The sequence below is a fragment of the Cinclus cinclus genome, chromosome 6, assembly GCF_963662255.1.
Source record: "Cinclus cinclus chromosome 6, bCinCin1.1, whole genome shotgun sequence".
NCBI lineage: Eukaryota > Metazoa > Chordata > Aves > Passeriformes > Cinclidae > Cinclus > Cinclus cinclus.
The window spans coordinates 29,184,340-29,207,117 of record NC_085051.1 but is presented as its reverse complement, the minus strand read 5'-3'; the positions used below and the strand labels follow the sequence as shown (position 1 = coordinate 29,207,117).

The window sequence follows — 22,778 nt, the reverse complement described above, 5'->3', positions numbered from 1 at the left end:
AATGTCTTGGGAATTCCTCTCTGGGATTACCTCAGTTACCTCTAATGCTAACTTGGGTTTTGGTGTGCATTTCTTTCTGCATATTCATTTTGGGGGGAGAAGTAGCATTTGAGAATAAACTGCTAGAACAGGAGACGGGTTAGAAAAAACTTCTGAACAATGTATAAATGTTAATCATTAAACTTGTTACCATGTAGCAACATGACTTCTTGTAATGATTAACTGCCTAGCCAGGCTGTACTGAGTAAATCTCAGGGTGTCTGCTTCAGCTTCTCCCACCTCATCCGAAAGGTGTTGAAACACTCCTTAACTGGCTGGAGTGATGAACAGCAGGGCTCCTTGGGGCTGGTGGTGCCTCTTTCATTCTCAATTCTGCTTTTGAAGACCTCATAAAGTGAAGTTCCCCATGTTACATTTTTTTCAATACCAAATGACATTCTTAACCACCTGCCGAAACCAGTATTCGGTGTAATTTGCTCTTCTGAGTGGAATATGCCCTGTAACACTTTTAATCATTCTCTCTGCAGAAAAGTGTTTTCATCAGGGAATATGTTCCTGGTGTTTGTAGCATGTACTAGTTTATTGTCTTGCTACCCATTTCTTTGTGCAGAGAGATAAAACCAGGAGCGCTGGATGCTGAAATGCTGATGTGCCTGGCTGGTGGAATGTGGCACAAGCTGTCACGGGCACTGCCACCTGACTGGGCATATGGCCTTTTCCCCACAGGTTATTAATAGTCAAATGCAAGTACAGCAACATTGTCTACTTTGGTAGGAGCAGAATTTTACAAGGGTGAATTTAGCTGGTTGTTCTCATTTTCCTTCAGATAGGAGTCTGACTGCCTGCATCTGCTGCTGCAGACCCAACTTTGTGCTGAGAAGGAGTACTTGGCTAGTTCAGGCTCCAGCAGTCTGGACAACATCAGCTGGAAGATGAAAAGTTAAAAATGGATGGCCAGGCGTTTGCCACTGTTGTTTTGGCGAGTAATATTGGGTAATATTGCCAATAATTCTGTAATGCAGGCAGGGAAAGCTTGGAAGTCTAAATGTGGGTCCCTGGGGTACAGCCTGTACCTGGGCTGGATAACCCACTCTGTGCAGCATGCTGGAGAGCACCTCTCCTGATCAGAGGGGTGAGGAGTAATGTTTCTAGGTCAGCGCATGCCACCTTGAGAAAGCTCCTAATAAGTGCAGGCAGCTCAATATCCTTCAGTAAGTCTGTCGTCCTGTTTGACACAAACTTACTATTGCTTCTTGAATATCTCCGCATGGTGCTATCTGGGGTAGTGGGAGTGGAACAGAATTGGTTCTGCAGAACTGGTTTCTCAGAATGGTTCTTCACTGTAAGCAGAAATGGGTTCTTTGGACTAACTTGAGGGGAAAAGATGGCCAAAACAGACCAAAAGCCTGATACTCTAAAATAAATACATTTGCTCCTGAAAAGGGTGAGTAAAAAATCTCCACCTGTTTGGCAGTGCCATTCAGGCTCCCTATAGGCTGTGCTTCCAGAAGAACTATGTGCTGTTCTCCTGCCAGTTCAGTACCTCCAGCATTAGCAGAGTATGTGAAAAACAACTGCATGGGAATGTCTTCAATGTCAGAGGGCAGGTCAGCTATCTGTTTTCAGGACAGACACCAAGTCTGGCAAGGAGGAAGGTATTTACACTGTGCTTTAATAAGTGTTGACCTGAAGGAACTTGTCACTGTGCATTTCTCAAAAACATGTTTTTTTAACAAAAACTCTTATTAACTTTAATGCAATTGATTTGGTCTGTTTCTGAGAGTGTGATGGTGTGATGGTAATATTCTCCTTGATTTGCTGAACTAACCTATCTGAATTGGAGGAGCTTGCTTGGTGCTTCCTTGGGATGACAAAGGTGCATGAAGAAGTGTGTAGTACAAGGACTCTTTTGTCTTTGTGTTCACCTGGTACAGAGAAAGTGTGGAAGTATTATAATATATTTAAAACTATTTAAATAAGTTTAAAATATTTGATTGTTCACTGAAATGTAGACTCTTAATATTGTCTTAAAATAACTGCAGCCTCCCTGCAGATGCTGACTGCCTCCTGCAGAAATGGCTCCATGGCTTCTGGAGCTTCTGGCTTGCTTTGGCAGGTACAGAAACCATCTGATAACTCTTCCTTTCGCTGTCCCATTAAATAGGTTACCAATATAAAATACAGTAAGCACAATGATATGGTTTTAGTCTATACTGAGCCAGACTGAAGCTAGTGTCTGGAACCAGCAGGAAAGATTATCTAAGGATGTTGGGGTTACAGAATAGAATTCAGTGTGACAGGTCTGGAGCTGGCTGCCCTTTAAAGATGTGTTGTTGGAGAGGAGAGAATTGCTGTTAGAGAAGCCTGTGTGCTCCTTCAGAGGTAATTTAACAGCCTGCCTTCCAGTCAGGCAAGGGAAATTCTATCAGTGGCTTTTTTCCTATTGTATTAAATGACCTGTCTGTATGTCATGGCCTAATTATGTTACCCCAGAGAGCAGTGGATAGAGGATGATTTTCCTTGAAAGTTTTCCTTGCTGCATTGGAAAGGGACTGCTCCCATCTGATTCAGCTGCCAGGCAGCCAGGTTTCTCTCTGCTGGTCAATAAAATGAAACTGTGGTTTTATGCACCGGAAGCTGGGGTACTGGCTGCTATAGTTATGACTTAATTAGTAGTGTCAGATTAGCTAGGACTTGCATATTGTATCAAGCTAAGGATCTATCTACTAGAGAGGTACAGGCTGAAAGTGAATCCATATATCTACATTAAACAGATTTGTAGTGGCATCTGTTCTGCCCAATGGTTTTTACAGGGAAAACAGTCCACAGACATTAAGACTGAAGCACTTCAATTGGTACTTTCAGTAATAAACATTTTTTGCATTGACAGGTCATGTGCACTTGACTCTTCAGAAATGTGGTAAGTGTTTAAGCATCTTCTTTTACAGATCAAGAGTCTGAAGAAGGCTCAGAAAGGTTAAAGTCTTGATTTACACTGATTGCTCAGGCTCCATTGACTTTCTCTTTGAATGTCTTTCCCGCTGGGCATTTAACTGACATCCCCTTCCTTTGAGCTTCAATGCATGTTTAAATAGTCGTGGCTCTTCTGCGGGGAAGGCAAGGGTAATAAGGAAAATTGAAGTGAATATACCCTGCTGATGCACAGGGCTTTGCCCCCCGAGGATGATGCCTCTCCTCTTTGGGTACCTTTAGGAGGCAGCATTGAGAGTACTCAGGTCTCTGTTTGCAAGTGGGACATCTTGCAGTGCTGCAAGGTGAAGGCCCTTGTAATGAGTGGCTCAATTCAGGCAGACAGTAACGAGCTGTCCAGGAATAGTTCATTGGCTCCTGCCTGGCAGAGGGAAGAGTGTCACTGTGATTTGTGCTTACCTAGCTATGCAATTGAGTTTTATCCTTGAATTTGGTTCCTGGTTCTGATAAAATCCCTCATGTGAAACACGTGCCATTTACACAGGGCTCTTAATTAGAATTCATCATAAACATGGGCATCTTTCTCTTGTTATTATGGCAGGGGATAGAGATTAATCACATCCTCAGAATTATCTGTGGTTTACTATTTCTATGAAATTGCCAATTCTTGATGTCTGCAGAAAGATGAGGTTCCTTATGATATTGCTGTGCTGTCATTATTATGCTTTTAATTAGTTAATGAACTAGTGACTTTTGAGGTAGTTCCACAAGGCTTGCTATCTGCTGATCAACAAATGCTTAAAACTTGCATATTGAAAAATATCTAGATCTGTGGGGATAAAGGGGAAAATCACAGCATATTTTAATTTTTAACAGCAGCCCTGTCCTAAAACTTCTACTTTTTTTTTCCTCCCATACAGCCACTAGAAAGGAAGGGATAGAATGAAAGAAAATAATTTTCTATCATAATTTCAAAACGAACAGCTTGGTTTTGGGTACATCTTGCACCCTGCTTTTTCTCTCTGCCCTCCCTCAGGTGGCCAAAAGGCATGCCATTTTCATTCAAGAAGCATTCAGAAGAGAAAGCCCATTGTCTGTGCAAAGTTCAAGAATTAGAGGTTAAAAATAGGTTATTATGTCCATCTAGGTGAAACCTAGCTTCCAGCACTGGGGATTAATTTCTTACCTTTTAAATGGTCTTGAATGGTCTGTGTCTTTCACAGAGGTTAAAACAAGAACATCTTGCAAGTTGCAGAGTGCATCAGCCTCATTTGAAATGTTTGTCAGGGGTGCAGCAGCACCCTCCTCCTAAGATAGGAGTTACTGGACTACTGCAGAATTGATTTTGGTGGGTTTTTTAACCAATAACCCCTGGGGAAATTTTCTTTTAGCTGGTTTGTCTCCTTTCTTCCTCTCCAGATGGATATGGTGTTAACAGATGGCTAAGGAGAAATGTTTCCTTCCCTGACTAAAAAGGAAGTGAATGTGTGGAAGCTGTCTTGGACATGAATTTTGAGTGCCCTTCTAACTTGGCAAAGGCTTTGCCCTCAACCCTGGATCCCTGAGGAGCAATCAATACCAGTATGGCAGGCAGAGGCAGATGGGGAAGCCCACATAGGCAGCTTACAGGGAGAATGGAATAAGTGTGTTTTGAGAAGGCCAATATTGTAGCAGGTGGGCTCACTTGTACTGTACTGGGCTAAATCCCACTCTGGCTCTCACAGTATGTCTATGATGGTATTCTCAGCTGCTTCTGTCCTTTAAGCATAAAAGCTGGGTCACCAATGGTATTACTGGAGAGGAGATAAGTATTTGTCCGTGTGTTTAATGAAGACCTGCTCTTCAGTGGCTGTTTTGCACTGATGGAAGCAGTTAATTAAATAAAACACTGTGGGTTTTAGACTAGCAGACTTTTAGGTGAAGGACTTGGATAGATCTGGAAGTAGATGTTTGATGAAGCCATTTTGTGCTTTGCAGTTTTCCCTTTAAGCTGAAATGGAAAGGGAGTGTTAATAATTTCTCAATGGCACTGCAAGACATGCCTACAGTCTTGTGACCATCATTGATTGTGTCCTCCAAAAGATCTTGCTGGGACCACACAAATGGCAGAAAGGGTAGACAGCAGTGGGGGCATGCTGAAAGAAGAGAAAATATTTGATTTGAGAGCCTGCAGACAGTTACTACTGCTCCTCTTGCTCTGAGAAGACACTAATGTTGTCTTTTGCTCTGCAGGTTAGGATGAGCCATTATGCCATTCTGTCAGATTTTGCCAGGTGCTGGTAGAGACACTGCTTGGGAGGTCATGAAATGCAGGAGAAACTAGTCTCACAAAGACATCCTTCCATCTGTCTGCAAATAATGCCTGTGTTTCCTTGTCCCTGGATTCTGCCTCCCCTTTGGGCTGTGAGAGAGGCAGAGGCTCAGTCAATAAAGTGCCATACCTGCAGGAGATGTGGGCCCTGCTGGGTCTAGAGACACAGGTAATCTTCTGCAGTAGCTGGACTGAGGAGACACTGAGGGATGTTAGTGGTATTTGGAAGGAGTGTGGGGGGAAACAGGAGAAGTAAAAGCCAGGTTATCTCTACCAGACGCAGGCTGTGGACCCTGAGGAAAACTATTTTTGCTCTGTTGCTGTGATGTTTGTACTCAAGGTTAAAGCACTTGGGTGGAGGTGAAGACACCATTCTGATAATGTTTTGCTTCAGGTGGGTTGACTGCGAAGAAAGTGGCTGTTGTTAGCCCAGTATTGACCGGGGGGTATGAGGGATGATGTCTGTTACTTGCCTGGTAACATGACAGTGTGCAGTGAAGGGTAACGTGAATTCATTATTAACTAAAAGAACGTGAGGGAGTTCTTCCCCCTCTTGGTTAAAAACTTACTGCTTCTTACAACTTACACAGGTTAACGCAGTGCTCTGGGAAGAGATTGGACGGGGTGAATGTGTGCAGGAAAACAGAGGGATGGGGGTGGATGTTCTATATATGCTTTTCCCACCTGCTGCTTCCCTACAAAATTTATCAGTCATTTGTAAATTGGTTCTGGCAATATTGCACTGTATGCAATTGCATTGTAAGAGGAGGAGTCTGTTAAAGGCATATCTGATGGGTGAGGGAGTGTAAAATCTTTCATCTGTTAAGATGTTCCCAGGTTAGAGATGGTTGTTTGCTGGGGCAGCTGCTGCACTCCCAGCTTCAGCTGAGCACTGTGTGGAGAACAGGGTGAAAAGGTTCCAGTTGGACTAGCAGCTCTCAGTTCAGCTCCCAGGACAGCTGGAGCAGCCTTGCTGGAAAATATCCTTGGAGTTTGAGACACTGGCCCAAATGGCTCCACAAGTCAGAGAGTTAATGTTAACCAGGAGGTAGACAGGTGTGACAGCCTCTGACTCAGAGCATCCAAGTGATGTGGATGGGAAGACCTTGCAGGGGGCCTGGCAGGATGGATAAAGAAAGCTAATTTGGAGGGGAAGTATGTTGCAAGTAGCAAGATAGGACCAACTTTTTGTCGTGCTTTTCCCCCTAGCTGCAGACTGCAGAGAACAGCAGCTGTTTAACATCCCTGTAGACCTTCCTCACTTTCAGATGATGAAAAAAAGGGACAATATTTTTTTATTTTTTTAGGGAACCAAAGATATCGCTAAATTTACAGTTTCTGAACTGAGTGGTCTGGGAGATTTGTCTATGTTATTTGTGTGGGTATGTACTGAAAGCCTTGAGGTTCTTGTTGCAGAGAGTTTTTTTCAGTACAGAGGATTTTTGTCATCTTTGTACTTATTTTTCTGTTTTGTTCAAAATAATAATTCAGATCTATTGTTTCTCTTAGTCTTTGAGAAATACTGGCAAGCCATTTGGACACCTGAGCAAAAGCACTGCAGATGAGGATGCCTCCCATGAGGATGCCTCCCTGTATTTACCAAAAGATTTTACGTACTTGCCTAATAAGATGCAAAACCCGATCAATTTGGCTGATGCACTTCCATCCCCATCAAGCAGAGGTTTGTCTTGAGTTCCTTTGGTGTAAAAGCCCCAGAGGCATCCTGCAGAAATGGATGGTGAAGCAAGCAGCTCTGGGACCCAGCTGCCTTCCTTCCTCAACCTTCTCTTGTCCTGGTCACCAGTAAGCAGGATTTGGGGCATCCAAGTGCTGGGGACAGGCCAGGTTACTCTCCTGTGTGAGGGTGAGCTTGCTCAAGATGGGATCACTCACGCATATATCCTTTGATAAAGTCATCAATAGTTTGCAGTGGGTAGACCCCTCTTTGGCTGGAGATCATCTCTGAGCCCTGCAGCAGAGGCCCCACCAGCAAAAACTAGTGAAATGTTTTCAACTCCATTGATTAAAACCACAATAAATGAGCATTTACTTGTGATGCCTATGAGAGTTGTAGTACTTCTCCCCATGAGATTTTAATGGATATTTTTAGTGTTCCCAAGTTAATTAGCCTCCTTGAGATAGGTATCTTTTCTCTTGACACCTATCAGTGTGTCTTAAACCTGGCACAGTAGGATTTGAACTGTTGACACTGCTTAATGCAGAGATACAAATTGCTATGGCATTGTCTTCACCATGGTGCATGGTCTGTGACAATTGTCTCTCTCAGAGGTAGCCATTTCTGAAGCAGTCTTTCTCATATTACAATTTTGCCTTCAGTGAGGAAAATCACTTTTCTGCAATGAGAAACGCGATTTCTTCCCTTATCTGTGACTAAAGATCAGTGAACTTTTGAAAGATACCTTTCTACTGTCCTCTAATGAAATTATTCATTTTCTTGTTCTGCATGACTGACAGGTGTCTACCAATTCCAGGCCTTTAGTGTTGCAGTACAAACCTGTGCTGCCTGTGTTTAAGGAATGTTTATTCATTTGCAGGGACCATACCAGGCAGTTAGTTACCCTCTGAAGTGGTATACAGAGAGTATGTGTTCATTGCACACAGTGTTGTGTGCAATCCAAGTGCATCAGCAAGATGGGTGTGCAAAAATTGCTCCATTTTATGATAATAAATAATTACTTATTTTTACTTACTTAATTTTTACTTTTTACTTATTTAGTTATTTATAATTGCTCCATTTTATGATAATAAATTGCTATAATAAATAATTAATAATTAAAATTAATTTAATAATAAATCAAATACTTCACAAAGGTTTGATGGTGGCAGACAATTTTCTATTATTTAACTTCATTGGTTTCTAATGAAGTGTGCTGCTATGCTCTTCTGGTCCACCAGCTTGGGGCATTGGTTTCTAAAGTGCCAGCTTTCCAAAATTACCCAAATGTACCAAGTGTTTGACTCTTAAAAAAAAAGATAAAATAAATCTTCTGGCAAAAGAATATATTTCTGCTTCTGGAAGGATTCTCCTGTTGGTAGCCTTGATTCTGAACATGACTACAGTTAGTTATATTTGAGGAGTAAATAACTGTCAGTCAACTTTTTTTGTCTTTCTCACATTCTTTGGAGTAGCCTGTAAATAGTTGTTGTCCAAGCTGTGTGTTGGTATGGCAGGCCTGGAAAACACTTTTATGATAGTTGCTTTAAGGCTTCTGTGGATCACTACCAGACCCTGAAGTAAACTCTATCATTGAAGGAAAAGTTAGCTTTACATTATTTATGCTGGTCTTGTAAGCTGCTTTTGGCTGAGCTGTTTGAGAAAGAAGCTGAAAGTGGATGCTCCTAAGAATCTGATGGGTGTTCTGAGAAAAGTCAATCACAAGAGCTCCCCGAGAGGTAAGAAGTGTAGTGATGTGGTGCTGATCAGCATGGGTAGGAAGCAACACTGTGCTGGGTGCAGGCATCAGAAATGGCTTTGAATGAGGTAGGCAGAGCCCTGCAATCACAGTGGGGCTGAGGCAGGAGCTGAGCATCTCCTCTCAGCACCCTGCTCCCAGCAAGGAGGCTCTGCCACATCCACAGCACACTGTGAGGTTTCCTTCTCACATAACAGGGAACTGGCTCTGTGTGCACTGGATAAGTGCACTTTTTTTAGCTTTGAAAAAACCAAAAGCAACAAAACAAGATAAAAAGTACTGTGGTATTGCTATGGTAACAAACATCTAGAAATGCAGGGAGATCTCTCTATTAACTGTAGGCTTGGGCTTTATAGCTTGTGCCTTGGTGGTTGCATATGCAATCAGAGATAGAAATGTGCTGTAAAGGGAAACAGCAGAAGGTTTATGATACCTTGGGATCTTTCCAAGCATGAGACGACCTGCTTCCTCTGCTTAAGGCAGGCTAGGAGCAGTTGCAGGCTGTTGTGTGTCTGTCACTGCCTGTTTGCTACCCATCCAGGCAATGAGAGATGAGCGACCAAAGGCATTGTGCAGCACTGGAATTATCCTGCAGTTTGAGTTTAAGAATAGCTTGGGTCTTTCATCAGACATTTGGAGGGCTAAGGGTAGTTGAAGGAAATGGGTATCATTTGCTGCTTCCAGCAGCACATTCAGTGGCAGGCCTGGGAGAAGGCGAAGGGAGTTCAGCTTCTTCCCTGGTGTGGTGCTCATTTGTGTGTGCAGTACTTCTGGGTTTTGCTTTGCTTCCATTCTTGTTTTCCATTTTTCTGCTATTTTGGGCAGTGTCAAAATCCTGCTGGAGGGAAAGTACCAGTAGCAGAGCACACTGAGTTTTTGGCAGAGATGGAGCAGGTCCTTCCACAGCATGCCTATGGCATAGGGTTTCTTGGTAGCTTGGAGAGCCATTTTCTTTTCCACAAGCATCCACTGGAAAATACTGCAGGACTGGGCAATAGATAAAGAGAAGGGAAGAAGCTTCCAAAATGGCAATTACAGAGGTGCAGGGGACCCTGCTGTAATTATAGAGGCTGATGTTAGAAGAGGGAAAGATCTGTCCTGAGAAGGCCTGGCTTTGAAGAGGAGAAAAGACCTCAAAATTACAAAGATGATGAGGAAACTGGACCATCTCTCTGGTGAGGAAATGCTGAGAGATCTGGGCCTGTTCAGCCTCTAGAAGAGATGACTGAGAAGGGAACCCTTTCAATCTTGAAGGGAGAGTGTCAGACAGTGGAGCCAGGCTCTGCTTGATGGAGCTGAGCAATAGGACAAGAGGCAATGGGCAGGAAATGATGCACCTAAACTTGAGGAGGAACTTCTGTCCTCTGTTGGCAACCATCCATATGGAACAGATTGCTCAGATTGTGGAGTCTTCCTCAGTGGAGATACTTAAGAACCATTTGGACAAATTCCTATGCCATGTGCTCTGGGATGACCCTGCTTGAGCAGGGAGGTTGGACCAAATCACCCACTGTGGTCCCTTCCAGCTTTAACCATTCTGTGAAAATGCTGCCTCCTAAAAAAGAAAAGTCTTGTTTCCTACATCCCTTCCTAAGGGTGATCCTGACAGGATCCTAGCATGTGTGAAGGAAGCTGCCTCTTGGAATGCAAAGACTTCTGTGGCTTAGTGCTGCTCTGGCTCCCCTTGGGACCAAGTTGCAGACCTGACTACGATTTCAGGCTTCAAAATTTTTAAAGCTACTGTGTGTGAGATATCAGTGGCGTCTTGGTCTGGACAGTTTTGGCATGCCACTTGTTTCTGTTGTACTTTGCACATGATTGCAGGGAAGCAGAGGAAGAACTCCAGAGAGTTCAGTCTCTTGTGTGAGGGCACACATTGGTATGTAATTATGTGCAGTCGTGACAGTTAAAGCTTTTACTGGACATGCATGGTAGAAGTAGCTTTGTATTGCCACTTATAATTCAGCATTGTCCTTTTTGCTGAGTGCCTAACCCTACAACCTTAAATCCACCTTTTTTATATTTTCTTGGGGAGGAAGGGACAAGAGAGAGAGCTGTGAGTGACAGCTGTATATACTGACAGATCATGAAGAGTCCTTCATAAATCCATATTGCTTAAATATCTTAATTAGGGAGAAAGATTTGAAGAGTGCTGTCCTGGCAGTTGGCTGGATTGTGTGCAATGGATGCTACTGGACATGAGCTAGTGTTCACATTCTGGTTGCAGGGACCTCACTGGCAGCTGCCTTTGTGCTAATAAAAAATAAGGTTTGAACAGTTAAGTCTGTTTTGTTCAGTACAAGGTGCTCTGCTAAAGAGTGTTGTTCTTCATTGGCATTTGGGTGTGTTGCTGGTCTGACCACCTTCAGCACTGGCTGGGAGAAATTGCCTGGAAGGGGTTATGGAGATGAATGCACTGCCTGGGTGCCATTGGTCCATGGTCTTGCCATGGTCAGACTCATACAGCATACTTTTTATATTCAACCAGCTAAGTAAATGCTTATTCCAGACTGTGATGCAGAATTACAAGCTAATTTCTTTTTCTCATTAACCTTTTGTAATCTAAGGACAGACCTTCTTCTTGTTCCCTATCTATAACAGTCCTTTCAAGTTTTTGTGAGTTTTCAGGGTTTGGAGGGGTTTTTTAAAGTTTATTTTGTGATGTCTTTGATGCTTGCAACCACAGTTCTGCTTTTGGATTTATGATTTATTTTTTTTCCGAATCTACTTTGAACACACCTCTTAGCACATTTCCTTTGTTCATGTTTGTTCATCTCCCATGTTCCTTTGTGGAGCCAGGAATGCTGAAACCCAACAAGAGCAAACCAGAAATGTGAAGAATGCCTCAACTCTTTTTTTCTGTTTGGGAGAAAATGAGCTGTTTTATAGACTCCATCCCTCAAGCAAGCTGTTTTGCTTTTAATCTTTACATTACCACCACAAACTCCAGCTAGAAATTTATACATTATTTGTCTTCCGGGTAATGAAGGCCATTTACAACATTGTTAAAATGGTTTCTAAACAAGAGCCATTTTTCCAGAGCAAATAAAGAGTTGTAAGAAAGGGAACCTTAGTGTGCTAAGCAGTTTCATTTTTCCAAAATTCTGAAAGACAGCAGAAAACTAACTCCCTGAGTACTCTGTTTGTTTCTCATTGTATTTCTGTTGTGGCTGAAATTGAAATTTGTTGTGCTGATGTCACTGGCAATTTTACCACTGAATTTAACAAGTAATTTACAGTTACTCAGACTTTTGCATTGTGTTCTTCTGAACACAAACAAAGCCTGTGGCTTCATGCAGCTTTGTGCAGAAAGCAAAGCTCTCTGAGCAGCGCTCATCCTCCTGAGCATCCCTGTGGGTTTCATGGAGCTGTGACAGGACTGTATGTGTCTATATTTACTTTTCATTCATGTTTAGGAAGGGTACTGAAGGCCTGAGCAAGGTTCTTTGACCAGTGGCTTTTTGAAGATGTCCTCTCTCTTTGGTGGAAGAGGCCTGTGTGGTGAAAAATGCACCTGCCCAGTGCTCCTTAGGCTATGGGAGGTAAGTGAGACAGTTGTGTTGCCCAGGGCTGTGAGTGGAGGTCACTCAATCCTTCTGGTTATACTCAGCTGTTGTACTTTGGAAGAGGAGAATTTTTAAAAAAGCATCCGACGGCTCTTGAGAAGGGAAGACTGTCTTTGTGACAGTATTGGTTATACTCACACAACATGCCTTGAGAAGCCAAAGTTTAGGATCACAGCCCCAGCTATCAGAAACAGACAGCCACATTTCTTGCTGTGACCCATTCATGAACTTCGGAAACTGAAATCTTGCTCACAGAGTGGAAACTGCTGAGCTGATGACCGGGTGGGCTGGGAGAGGAGTCTGGTGTGTCAGGAGTGCAGTTTTTGGGTGAAAGGGAAGTGGGACTTGGTTGCGTGACTCTGGGAGATTTTTAAAAATGGAATTTGGACAAAATTTCATTCACTGAATATGTGGAGAAAAATGCCAGGCATACCTTTTTATAAATGAACTCAAAACCAGCAGCTCCCAAAATCTGCCTCATCAGATTTATGGTTAAGCCAGGCCAAAAGAAAGAGCTATAGCCCAAGGCTTATGTAGTGGTGTTATTGCTGATCACAAAACATTCAAATACAACTTGATTTGAAAGTCATATTCTATGTTCTTTACCTTCTGGGTTTTGAATCTCTAGATATCCATCTTTTTCTTTTTTGCAACTATGACAGCAAAAATTTATCCTATACATAGGAAAGCTGTGAGTTCTTCTGACAGCATAAACTAGGAGTTGTATCTTTACAAGATGCTCTTACAATACACTTTGAAGAACACACAAGAACTTTGAGCATTGTGTGCAGAATCAGATAATGCCCTTTGTATTGGACGGGGATTGATTGAGTAATGGATTTTAAACGTCCTCACTATCACTGACTTTGTTTTGCTGCAGTCTGCACCTGCAGAACGAGACAAGGGGTTGCGTGAGGGGCTGTGACACTTTGTGTATGGGCAGAACTGCATTTCTGTGAGCAGTGCTTGTGGCAGTACCTGTCCTGAGTGTATTTTTGTGATGCTTCAGTGGTTCTGCTCTTCCTTATGTGCCCAGCTCTTTCCAGGTTGACAGTGACTAAATGGCAGAGTTGAGGGGGTGCTGAGGGGGCCTTTATTATTATTAGTGTGATTGAAGTCTAGAATGACAGAGGCCTGCATAGCATAATACAAGTGTTTTTTCATATTTGACAGGTATATATGAACCCATTGCATGATTCTTCATTGGTATGCATCCTTGATTAAATTTGCTGTTGGGGAGATGAATTTAATGCCTTTGCAAATGGAGACCCGAACAGAAGCAGAGTGCAGCTCTGAGGGTTTTGTCAGTTAATTTTGATTGCTAAGTCCTGGAATTGCAGCAATGCAGTAACTGAAAAATTAATCAATTAAAATGGAATATCATTTGGCTCCTAAACAAAATGGCAATGCCCTGATAGTCTCCAATCTTCATGGATGAACAGGCAGTGAGTTTTTTCTACTATTAGAAAACAAAGTTGCACGCTGCAGGGATGAGTGCCTAGCAGAGATGATGTCTGAGTGAAGGAGGTCTTATGGAAAGGGACTAATTTTTGTAATAAATCATGGATATATATACACCATTGCTATTGTCACTACAGAAGGAATGTCATACGGTCTTTGAGAGTAGATCTCATGGCTTCAAGCTTCCAAAATAAAAGTTTACATTGTGAGCTGAAGGTCATTCTTGAAATTCCATGAGAAACCAGGTCACAATTCAGCAGCGACATGAGGAGCTATATTAAGTCACTCTGCTAAATACCACTTTGGTTGTTGGTTTACATACAATTTGCATTTTCATACAGGGCCTGTCTGACTCCCAAACAATATGTCCTACCTAAAGCCTTTCTCTGTGATGTTCAAAAGCTAATGTAAGGGGGACCTGTGGGGAGCATTGTGACAAATCACTTGACTCGTTAAGGTCAGATCCTGTTCAGGTGTTACCTTCTGGGAAGACCAGGTCCATGCGGGCTCTGGGGCTCTGGGCCAGCCCCCAGAAGCAGCCTGGTACTGGGCCAAAGGCAGGAAGGAGTGTGGCTCCTGAGGACAGACTGCCACCCAGCTCCATCTGCAGGATATGCAGTGCTTCTCACCTGCCTGCTGCAGCTACCTGTGAGAGGTGAGACAGGATCAGTTTAGTGATTAGCATCGACAGAGAGGAGAGAGTTGGTGCAGAATTAGTTTATATTTAAAATCATGAAGGTTTGAGCAAGACCTGCTTACAAAAACATATTATGGAAAAATATTCCCCTGTTGGAAGCCAGGAAGAAATTCCCACCTCCAGCTGTGGGGCTGGCTTTGTCCCTGGTGGGGGTGTGAAATGTCCTGAGGTGTCCCTTTGTCTTCCTGGCTGCACGTGCACAGCATTTTTGTGGAGTGTGAATGTTGTCTAGTTGCAAAACTGCACTATTTTATTCTTAATCTTCTAATCTCTATTTAAAGCTCTAACTCTTGAGGATGAATGATTAAAAAGGCACTTTAGCTTCCATTCTCTAGCCTTACCAAAAAGCCCTCACAGTGTGATCTTGAAGGCAAAGAAAATGAGCCCCAATCTTAAAAAAATTAAATACTTTAACACTCTGAGTGATGTGGTGAGTGGTGCCTGCTTCTCAGTGCCAGCTGACCTCTGCTCATCTCTTAGGTAACCAGTCTGCTGCTTACTATATTAGCAGCTTATGAGGCCTAAAGTTGCTTCCTCCTTTTCTGTGAAAATATCTGTGATGGCATCTGTCCGTCCATACAGTTGTGATTCACTAGGAGGAAAGGACTGAATGTAGGTCACTCGAGTTCAAAGGGAATAGATTAGTACATCAGCACGGCAGGCACACAAACACTGTGTCTGTGCAGGCAGCGTAGGTGGGGGAGTGGGCAGGGAGAGATGCAGTTTATGTGACTGATGATTTATGAAGCCATGGACCACCCTCATTTGAACTGTCTTGTTGGCTTTTTGGCTGTTACCAGGTGACCACGGGGGCATCATCTTGATACAGGTGCTATAAATCAGGGTTCAGGTAACACCCAAGGGGCCACTGAGTATCTAACAGTTAGAAGACAAATCACAGAATATTGTTCCTCTTTCTTCTTTGTTTTCCTGGTTCAAAATCACTGGGAAGCCAGAGGAATTCTTTGCATATTTAAATGTCTGTGAAGACCGGGATATTTTTCCATAAAGGAAAAAATGCTTCTTCACATAGCACCTTTTTTTACCTGAAGGACCTCAAAACACACTTTTAAAGATTGTGTAGGTGTGACCTTTAGCAGAGCAGTATTCCCACATACAGTAAGTAACCTGGATGGCTTTTGCTGAGTAGTTTTCCTGTGTGATACTGAACAGATGTCTGAATGCAGACAGCTTCATGTCCATGTGACCATCTTTGTGCAAAATCTTCATACTCAGAGGCACTGTGTCCCCAGCTACCTGCTGGGATCTCTTTCTGACAGTGCTGCTGCTTTGGTGTGGGTGCCAGCATGAACAGTCTAGTCCCTTAGGTATTCAAAGAGTATGCTGTCCTGTCTGTCTTCTCCCTGACACCAGATGTTGTCACAGATATTTATAGTACAGGGAAATGTGCTTGGAAAACAAGTGCTGTTTCAGGGAACAGCAGCCCTATAGATCTCACACTCCCCTCTTGTGCTGGTAGTCAGCAATTCTGAAAACCATCCTCTCACTCTCTCATGGGGTTTTCCACATTGTTTTTCTCCTGGACTGGAATGCAACAGCATAAAGGTTTCTATGAGCAAAAGTGGCACTGTTCATGTCACAGCAAAGTTTGCTGACTGAGGGGAAAAAATGGCATTATTCCAAGGTATGAAATAAAGGCTGAACAAACACAGAAGCCAGATGTATGCAAGTCTGCACATGTGGGTATTTATACAAAATCAATGTATGTAAATATCATAAATATATTAAAACAAAATCTTATTGTATGTTTTCAAAATAGACATCTGTGTGCATTAGACTTCAAACTCAGGGAAGAAATGCACCTTGGTAACTGCATTACCTCATCTGGGATCTGAATTTTTATGGTTCTGAGCAGCCTCATTTCCTCCAAGCTTTTTGGAATAAAGTGCCCTCAGGCATCTGTCTTTGAAGCCCTTTTTGCTTCCATTGCTTTGCTTTATTCAATGATCCTGAAAACATAAGACCAGAAGGATACCTTAGGGCATCGTGTCCCCTCCCTCCAGTTAGGGGCAATGTCTTCCTGCCTCTGGGCAACTGGACCAGAACACTGTTTAGGGTCTAACCCTCGTTAACTGCTGCAAGTCTGTTCAGGATTAAACAACTGGGTCAAAGATGAACACACTTAATAGAAGTCATCTCCTTATGCTATATGTTATATCTATATATACTGTAGCTGCCTTGGCCAGCAGCAGAGCAGGATAAACAGCAGTACTGTGCACCTATCACATGAGAGATATAATCAATTCTAACTTCAGGGGAATCCAAGTTGGCAGGATTTATGCATTGTTTGTTAATCTAGGTGGGCATGGAGAGAAGTTAGTTGGTGTGGAAGCCAGTTATTGCATGTGGAAATAACTGCTTTGCACACAGTGTGGTGCTGAGCTCGTGTAACCAGCACAGCAGCAAGTAGCCCACACTCTTTGGGGCTGCTGTTTGCAAAGGGAATGACACTGATGTGTACTGTAGTGCTGGCACTTGCACACTCCGTGTTGCTTTTGGCTGTCCTCCAGTTGTCAACACATGCTGCATTGCATATCCTTGAGAGCTGGGAAAAGTGATCCAGCCATATTTCCTGGAAACATCTCTTCCCTTCTGCAGACAAGGACACACAGGATCTGGATGAAATGTCACGGGAAGGATGCTTCTCCACAGAGACACTAAAGAGATGGCTGAGTAGGATCATTAGGCAGAGGCCATGTGGCTGCCTCAGTGGCAAGACTGTGAGTACTTAACCTGAAAGCAAGGAGTTGGGAGTGTGGTAGGACAGACACAATTCTTCTGTGTGCTGAGAAGTTGGATGAGGGTATCAGAGAACCACTGCTCATGATAGAGGCAGTAATTTAATTACTCAAGAGTTTGTTTTCTTTTTTCTGATCCCCCTGTAAACTTCCCACACAGTGTTTTACTCTCTTGTGTTGCTTTCTTCCCTTAAACTGCCCAGAAGAACCAGCTGTCAAACCATGGTAAATCTGCTTGAAGGTTAGTGACCAAACCTTGTTCATCCACACACTGTTGTGACCTGTAAGTCAGCAATATCCTGTTTGTAAATTCTTCACACCAGCAACCCATGTCTGCTTGTGGCAGACATCATAGTAGCTGTGATGTTCACCTAATCCCTGCTGTAGGCAATAGCATGGAATGCATTGTATCATCTTCTGTATCTCTTGGAGGAGGGTCTGAAAGATCCATCCAAAAATTACTGGTTGTGGGGAGAACATTGCTGTGGAAACCAAACACAGAAATGTAGTTGTTTCTCTTATCTTGTAATTGTAAAAGAATTTCCACCTTTGCAGGTCAGATTCTTGAGGACACTTTCCTTGTCAGCAACTCAGTGTCTGGCAAAACTGTGAGGGAAGAAAAGAACAAAATAGAAAATATTTGGTGGAATGGCATGAGTACTGTCTCTAGTCATGAGGCAGGCGTAGAGAGAAAGGGCTTCTCAGGGCAAAACCAGAAGAGAGTTGAGATGCAAGTCTTGCAGAGTTGACAAAGAATTGCCTCTGCATGCACAGAAGGCAGTAAATGCCCAGAGACTATGGAAAAGAATAGGGAGGTGGAAAGGCACTTTGGGCAAGCAAGTACTGGAAAGAAAACCCCAGCAGCCAACCTCTGTTTCTTGCTTTTGCCATCCCATAGCAACTACAGCTCTGTCACAGGGCCTGGAGAAGCCCTGTGAGCTGGTGACCGTGGGCTCTTCTCAGAGGGCATTGGAAATAGCCCCTGCTGGGTGCCTGCTGCTGGTCTGCAGTTTGGAGCTGGCAGCAGACCACGAGATTTCCCAATGTTAGTGGCAGTAGAAATTCTTTTGTGCCCAGTTGGGTGCCATGGGAGCTGATCAAGTTGCTTTGGTCTTTCCATTGTGTTACTCAGGTTTGTGCAAACTACAAATGAAACATTCAAATTGGTCTCTGGGCTCCGCTGTCAGCACTTGCACTTCTTGAAGGGCAGCAATGGTTCTATTTAACTGTGGTAATTTTTATTAAAATTTCATAGTGGAAGTTTCCTAAGTGCATGGTTCCCAAACCACATTTAAAATGCTTTACACAGTTTAACAAAGCATGAATAAAATAGGCCCTGTGCTGTCTGGCACAGGCTTTTGTCTCTGAAGACCAGGAACAGTTTTTTGGAGAAGTGTACAGATTATTTCATGAGACATAACAAAAGCCATGTACGTACTGGGATTCCTAGTGCAAACTGGAAAAGCAAAACACCCTCTACAGCAAATGCTTATGGCAACAGGCATGTAGCTCATGTGATCTTGCAGGTCCAGCCCATAGAGAGTAGCTTGCTCCAGCAGAATTTTTTGGGAGTTGCTGCACCCTCAGTCCTGCTCTGTGCCAGTCACAGCCCATCCATGTGCCAGTGTGTGGGTTACAGAGCTGAGCAGAACCTGTCTCTGTAGCATCTCCAGGCACTGCTCTGCTTCCCAGCATCTCACTGCTGGTGCTTGTGCTGTGCTGGCTTGTCCTCTCTGGGAATTTTCTTCAGGTCACTGGGACAGTGTGTGGAGCATGTGGAGTTGAGCCTACAGAGAAATGTCACACCATGCAGGACCCAGCTACACCAGTGGGGTTTGCAGAGGTGAACTGGCTTTTACCTTTGTTCTGAGGGATGAGGACTTGCACAGCCAGCAAGCTTGTATCTCAATATTCTGGCGTTGAATTCGACATTAAACCAGTTCAGAGGAGAGAAACCTGCTGAGGGGAGTTGGATGTGCAGTTGGGAGGGAGGTGCTGGCAGGGTTTTGGGAGTCATGGCAGTGATGGTGTGTGAGGCTGCAGCCACAGGATCAACTGAAGTGGGGTCTCAAGAGGGAAGAAGGTTTGGTGAAGTTGTTACTCCCTGGCTTGCTTTGTGTCCATATTGGTCAATTGGACCTTCCTGGTCAGTTAGGTCTTCCATGGAAAGACACTTAGTGGGGATGGCTTGGAATTGATGCTTTTCACTTCTGGAGTATGACAGAGCTGAGGCAATTGTGAAAATTATCTTAAAGGAGAAGCAGGATACCCCCTGCTCTGTTTGTTGTACTGGCACTTAAACACTTGTAAGTGCAAGAGCTGCAAAGTTATGTCCTGTCACATAAAACTGCTGCTGGTCTAATTTCACAGTAGCTGTAAAATGATTAATTGCACTTTTACCTTGGAGAGTTTTACATACCTTACTCTAATTAAGTAGTGTTTCCTCGCTAGAGTATGGTTTTTCTTTTTGAATTTGGCCAAGCCTGCTGTTAAAAAAATGTAGCTTGGGACCCTGAATTCCCTAGCTCTGGTTTTAGGGGCTGTTAGCACGATGTGGCAGCTGGTGTGCCTGTGTCTGATGGCAGACTGTGACAGTGCACGGAGGTGAATGCCACTGTCTCTATTATAGTCTTGCTATTTCACAAAGAATCAGACCTAGAGGAATATCGCTGTGTTGGTTGAAAAATTAGGCTCTCAAGTTTTCATAGACATGCATGGCATTAATTCCTTTACCTTAATCCCTTGCTTACAGAGTTAATTTTGCTATTTAAATAGTTTCTGATCTCTTGAACCATGTCAAAACACAAATCAGAACATGTTTTCAACAGCAGAAGGGAATCTGAGTTCCATTCTGTCACTGAAAGGGAAAAGCATATGTGAAAATGAGAAATAGTAAAGTAAGATTAGGAGGTTTACAATATTTCCTGAAATTTTCGTATGTGAATTTTTTTGAGGTCTCAGCAATGTTTGGGACAAAACTTAATTTGTGCAAACTGTTGGCTAATCCCTAGTCTAGACACTCGCATTTCCAGTGTCTATTCATCTTTATTTCTGCTTTCATGTAGTTTTTTTTTTTTTTTAATCTATCAGAGAGTATCAGTCATAAGGAACTGGGCTCTTCTGCTCCCCTAACTCATACTTGTAGTTCCAGCGTGGGGATACAGGGTGTGTAACTACATAAAGGACCTGGGGATATGAATTGTCCTGTTGGTTTGGTAAAAGTTTTGACTCTGCACTCAGCTGTACAAACTGTGCCTTTAATATGTGAAAGCTAATATCTGCTTATACTGCCTTCTTCCTGATGTGAGAGGGGTTAAGGTGAAGAGACAGGAAAGAGGGGGCAAACATGAGTCTGCCCTTCTCACAGGGTTTGGCAGGGTTTCATAGAGAACCTGTACTGCTCCTGTCAAGTATCATTTGACTTCGCAGCAATAAACGTCCTGTAGTGCAACATCTGTGTTCTAGGAATACAATCTGATGAAGCAAGTCAGTCCTTGAAGGTAAGCTTTATATTCACTTTGTCAGGCTAGTTCATAGCCATCTAGGCTCCACTCAGGGTTGTGTTTGCTCTGCTTTTTTAATCTGACTTTTCTGTCCTGTGGCTTGTAATGAGCTGTAATGTCTGGGACTTTTTTTGAGGAGTTGCTACCATGCTGTCTCTGCCATGTTTTGTGTCAGCACATACCTGGTGAACTGTAATGGTCTGCAGTGCCCTTATTGAATTGCTTTTACTGTTTTCAGATGTATTTTTCCATGTGTTGAGATAATTTTGAATTCTAATCCAGTTTCTCAGTATGTCTTAAATTTTTTATGGGTTTCCTATGGTTTTGACAAACATACTGTGCCTGAATATCCAAGGCATTTATGAAAATACTGGGTAGTGCTGGATCCAGAATAAACCCCTAAGACCTGCTCTTACCCCTCTGCTCTGACAGTGAACAGCTAATAATTATGCTCTGCCAGTAGGTTTCCAACCAGTTTCACCCATTCTGCAGTAGTTTTACCCAGACTATTATTTTGCCAGCTTGCTAGTGACAACATCCTAACAGCCCCTACTAAAAGCATTATCAAAGTCATGATGTATCTGTCTCCTGCTTCTCCATACCCTTAAGCCTGATTACTCCATCACAGAAGAAAATTAGATTGGTCTGACATGATTCTGTCTTGACAAATCTCAGTTAGCTCCTATTTATTACCTTATTATCTTCTTGGTGCTCATAGATGGATGTTTGGTTACTTGTTGATTATATATTGATTAGCTGCCTTTCTGGAAGCTGAAGCCAGGCCCCCGTAGCTATCATCCTCTCAATCTTCCCTTTTCCGAATTTGAAGAGAGCACAAAGAGATACTGTCTGAGATAAAACTGCAAGTAGGAATTAATGCCTAACTGACAATCATTTCTCAGGGCTCTTTTACCACTTTTTGATGTATAAGTAATGTGAGAACCATAGTATCTAAAAGAGTTACCCCTGATAGTTCAAGTTTAAATATCTCATGGCTTTTAGGGCAATAAAGGGCCTTCCTGTCCCTGCCCACTCCCCGGGACTCTTCCCTCCCTGCCCATGACAGGACCCCAGGGTCTCATAGCCCCTGCCCCAGCCATGCTGCAGCAGGGCTGGCTCTCCACCTCCCAACAGCCTTGCCCAGCCCAGCCATGGGCCCTGCCAGGGTGAGCTCTCATCCTGTCCTTCCCCAGAGAAAGGTGCCTGATTCCCAGGGGTGGGGATGCCCTGGTGCCCCCACCCTGGTGCCCACTTCTGGTTGGGGTGTAGGATTGTCCTTGGCTGTCAGACCCTGCTTCCCACTATAGGGATCCCCAGCCCTGGCATTGTCCGGAAAAAATGTCTCCTGAAAATGTGGTGTTGTCATTTCCAGCATTTTCTAGTATGTTTCTGGCAACCTAAACCAAAAGCAGCTGTTGCTTTTATGGGACTTGGAGAGGCAAGAGGTAAGAATCAAAGGGCAAGCGACTGCAAAATATTTACAGGTGTGTGATAAACTGGGCTTTTGCTTCAAATCAGCATTGTTTTATAGGGCAAAAGGAAAAATAAATGGAAGCTGAGTTTGACAAAACTCATATGATTTAAGGAAAGAGAGCATTTCCACTTTTAGAGGTATGATAGTAATTATTTTGTCATCATACTGAAAACACAAATTCAAGGAAGATTCTAGGCAGCAGGCTGTGCAACCAGACATAAAAGTAGCCAAGATGTTCCTGTAACCCAGCACCATGCCCAGGAGATGTGGTGGTGGCTGCAAGGGGCAGAGGGGATGGCAGTAGCATCCCTGGAGAAGGGGTGGCAGAGCAGGGCATTCACTGCCTGGAGGAATGGAGCAGAGGCAGACTCACCCATTGGAGCATGCCTATGTGTGTCCTACACAAGGGCAGATCCATAAACATTGGCTTGGTTGTGCAGTGGCTGAAGGAATTTCTCAGTGTTGAAAGTAATAACTCTTCCCCGCCCAACCCCCCTCCCATGAAAAGATGTTTGCCTCATTCTTGTCTGGTGAGAAAGGGAAATCTGAGCATCAGGCTGACTTTGGATGTATTAGGCCTAATTTTATGGGCCAGCTTAATTTTTTTTTTTCTGAGTTAATTAATCTCTCCAAATGGAGTAG

General features: G+C 43.3%; 1 protein-coding gene across 1 annotated transcript in view; it reads left to right on the top strand.

The window, feature by feature from the left end:
• GALNT16 (polypeptide N-acetylgalactosaminyltransferase 16) overlaps nt 1–22,778 on the top strand; it is a 70,983-nt gene that overhangs the window by 12,902 nt on the left and 35,303 nt on the right. The window contains exon 2 of the mRNA XM_062494448.1: nt 18,910–18,923. Within this exon, the coding sequence (XP_062350432.1) occupies nt 18,910–18,923 (14 nt within the window). The remainder of the gene's footprint in view (nt 1–18,909; nt 18,924–22,778) is intronic.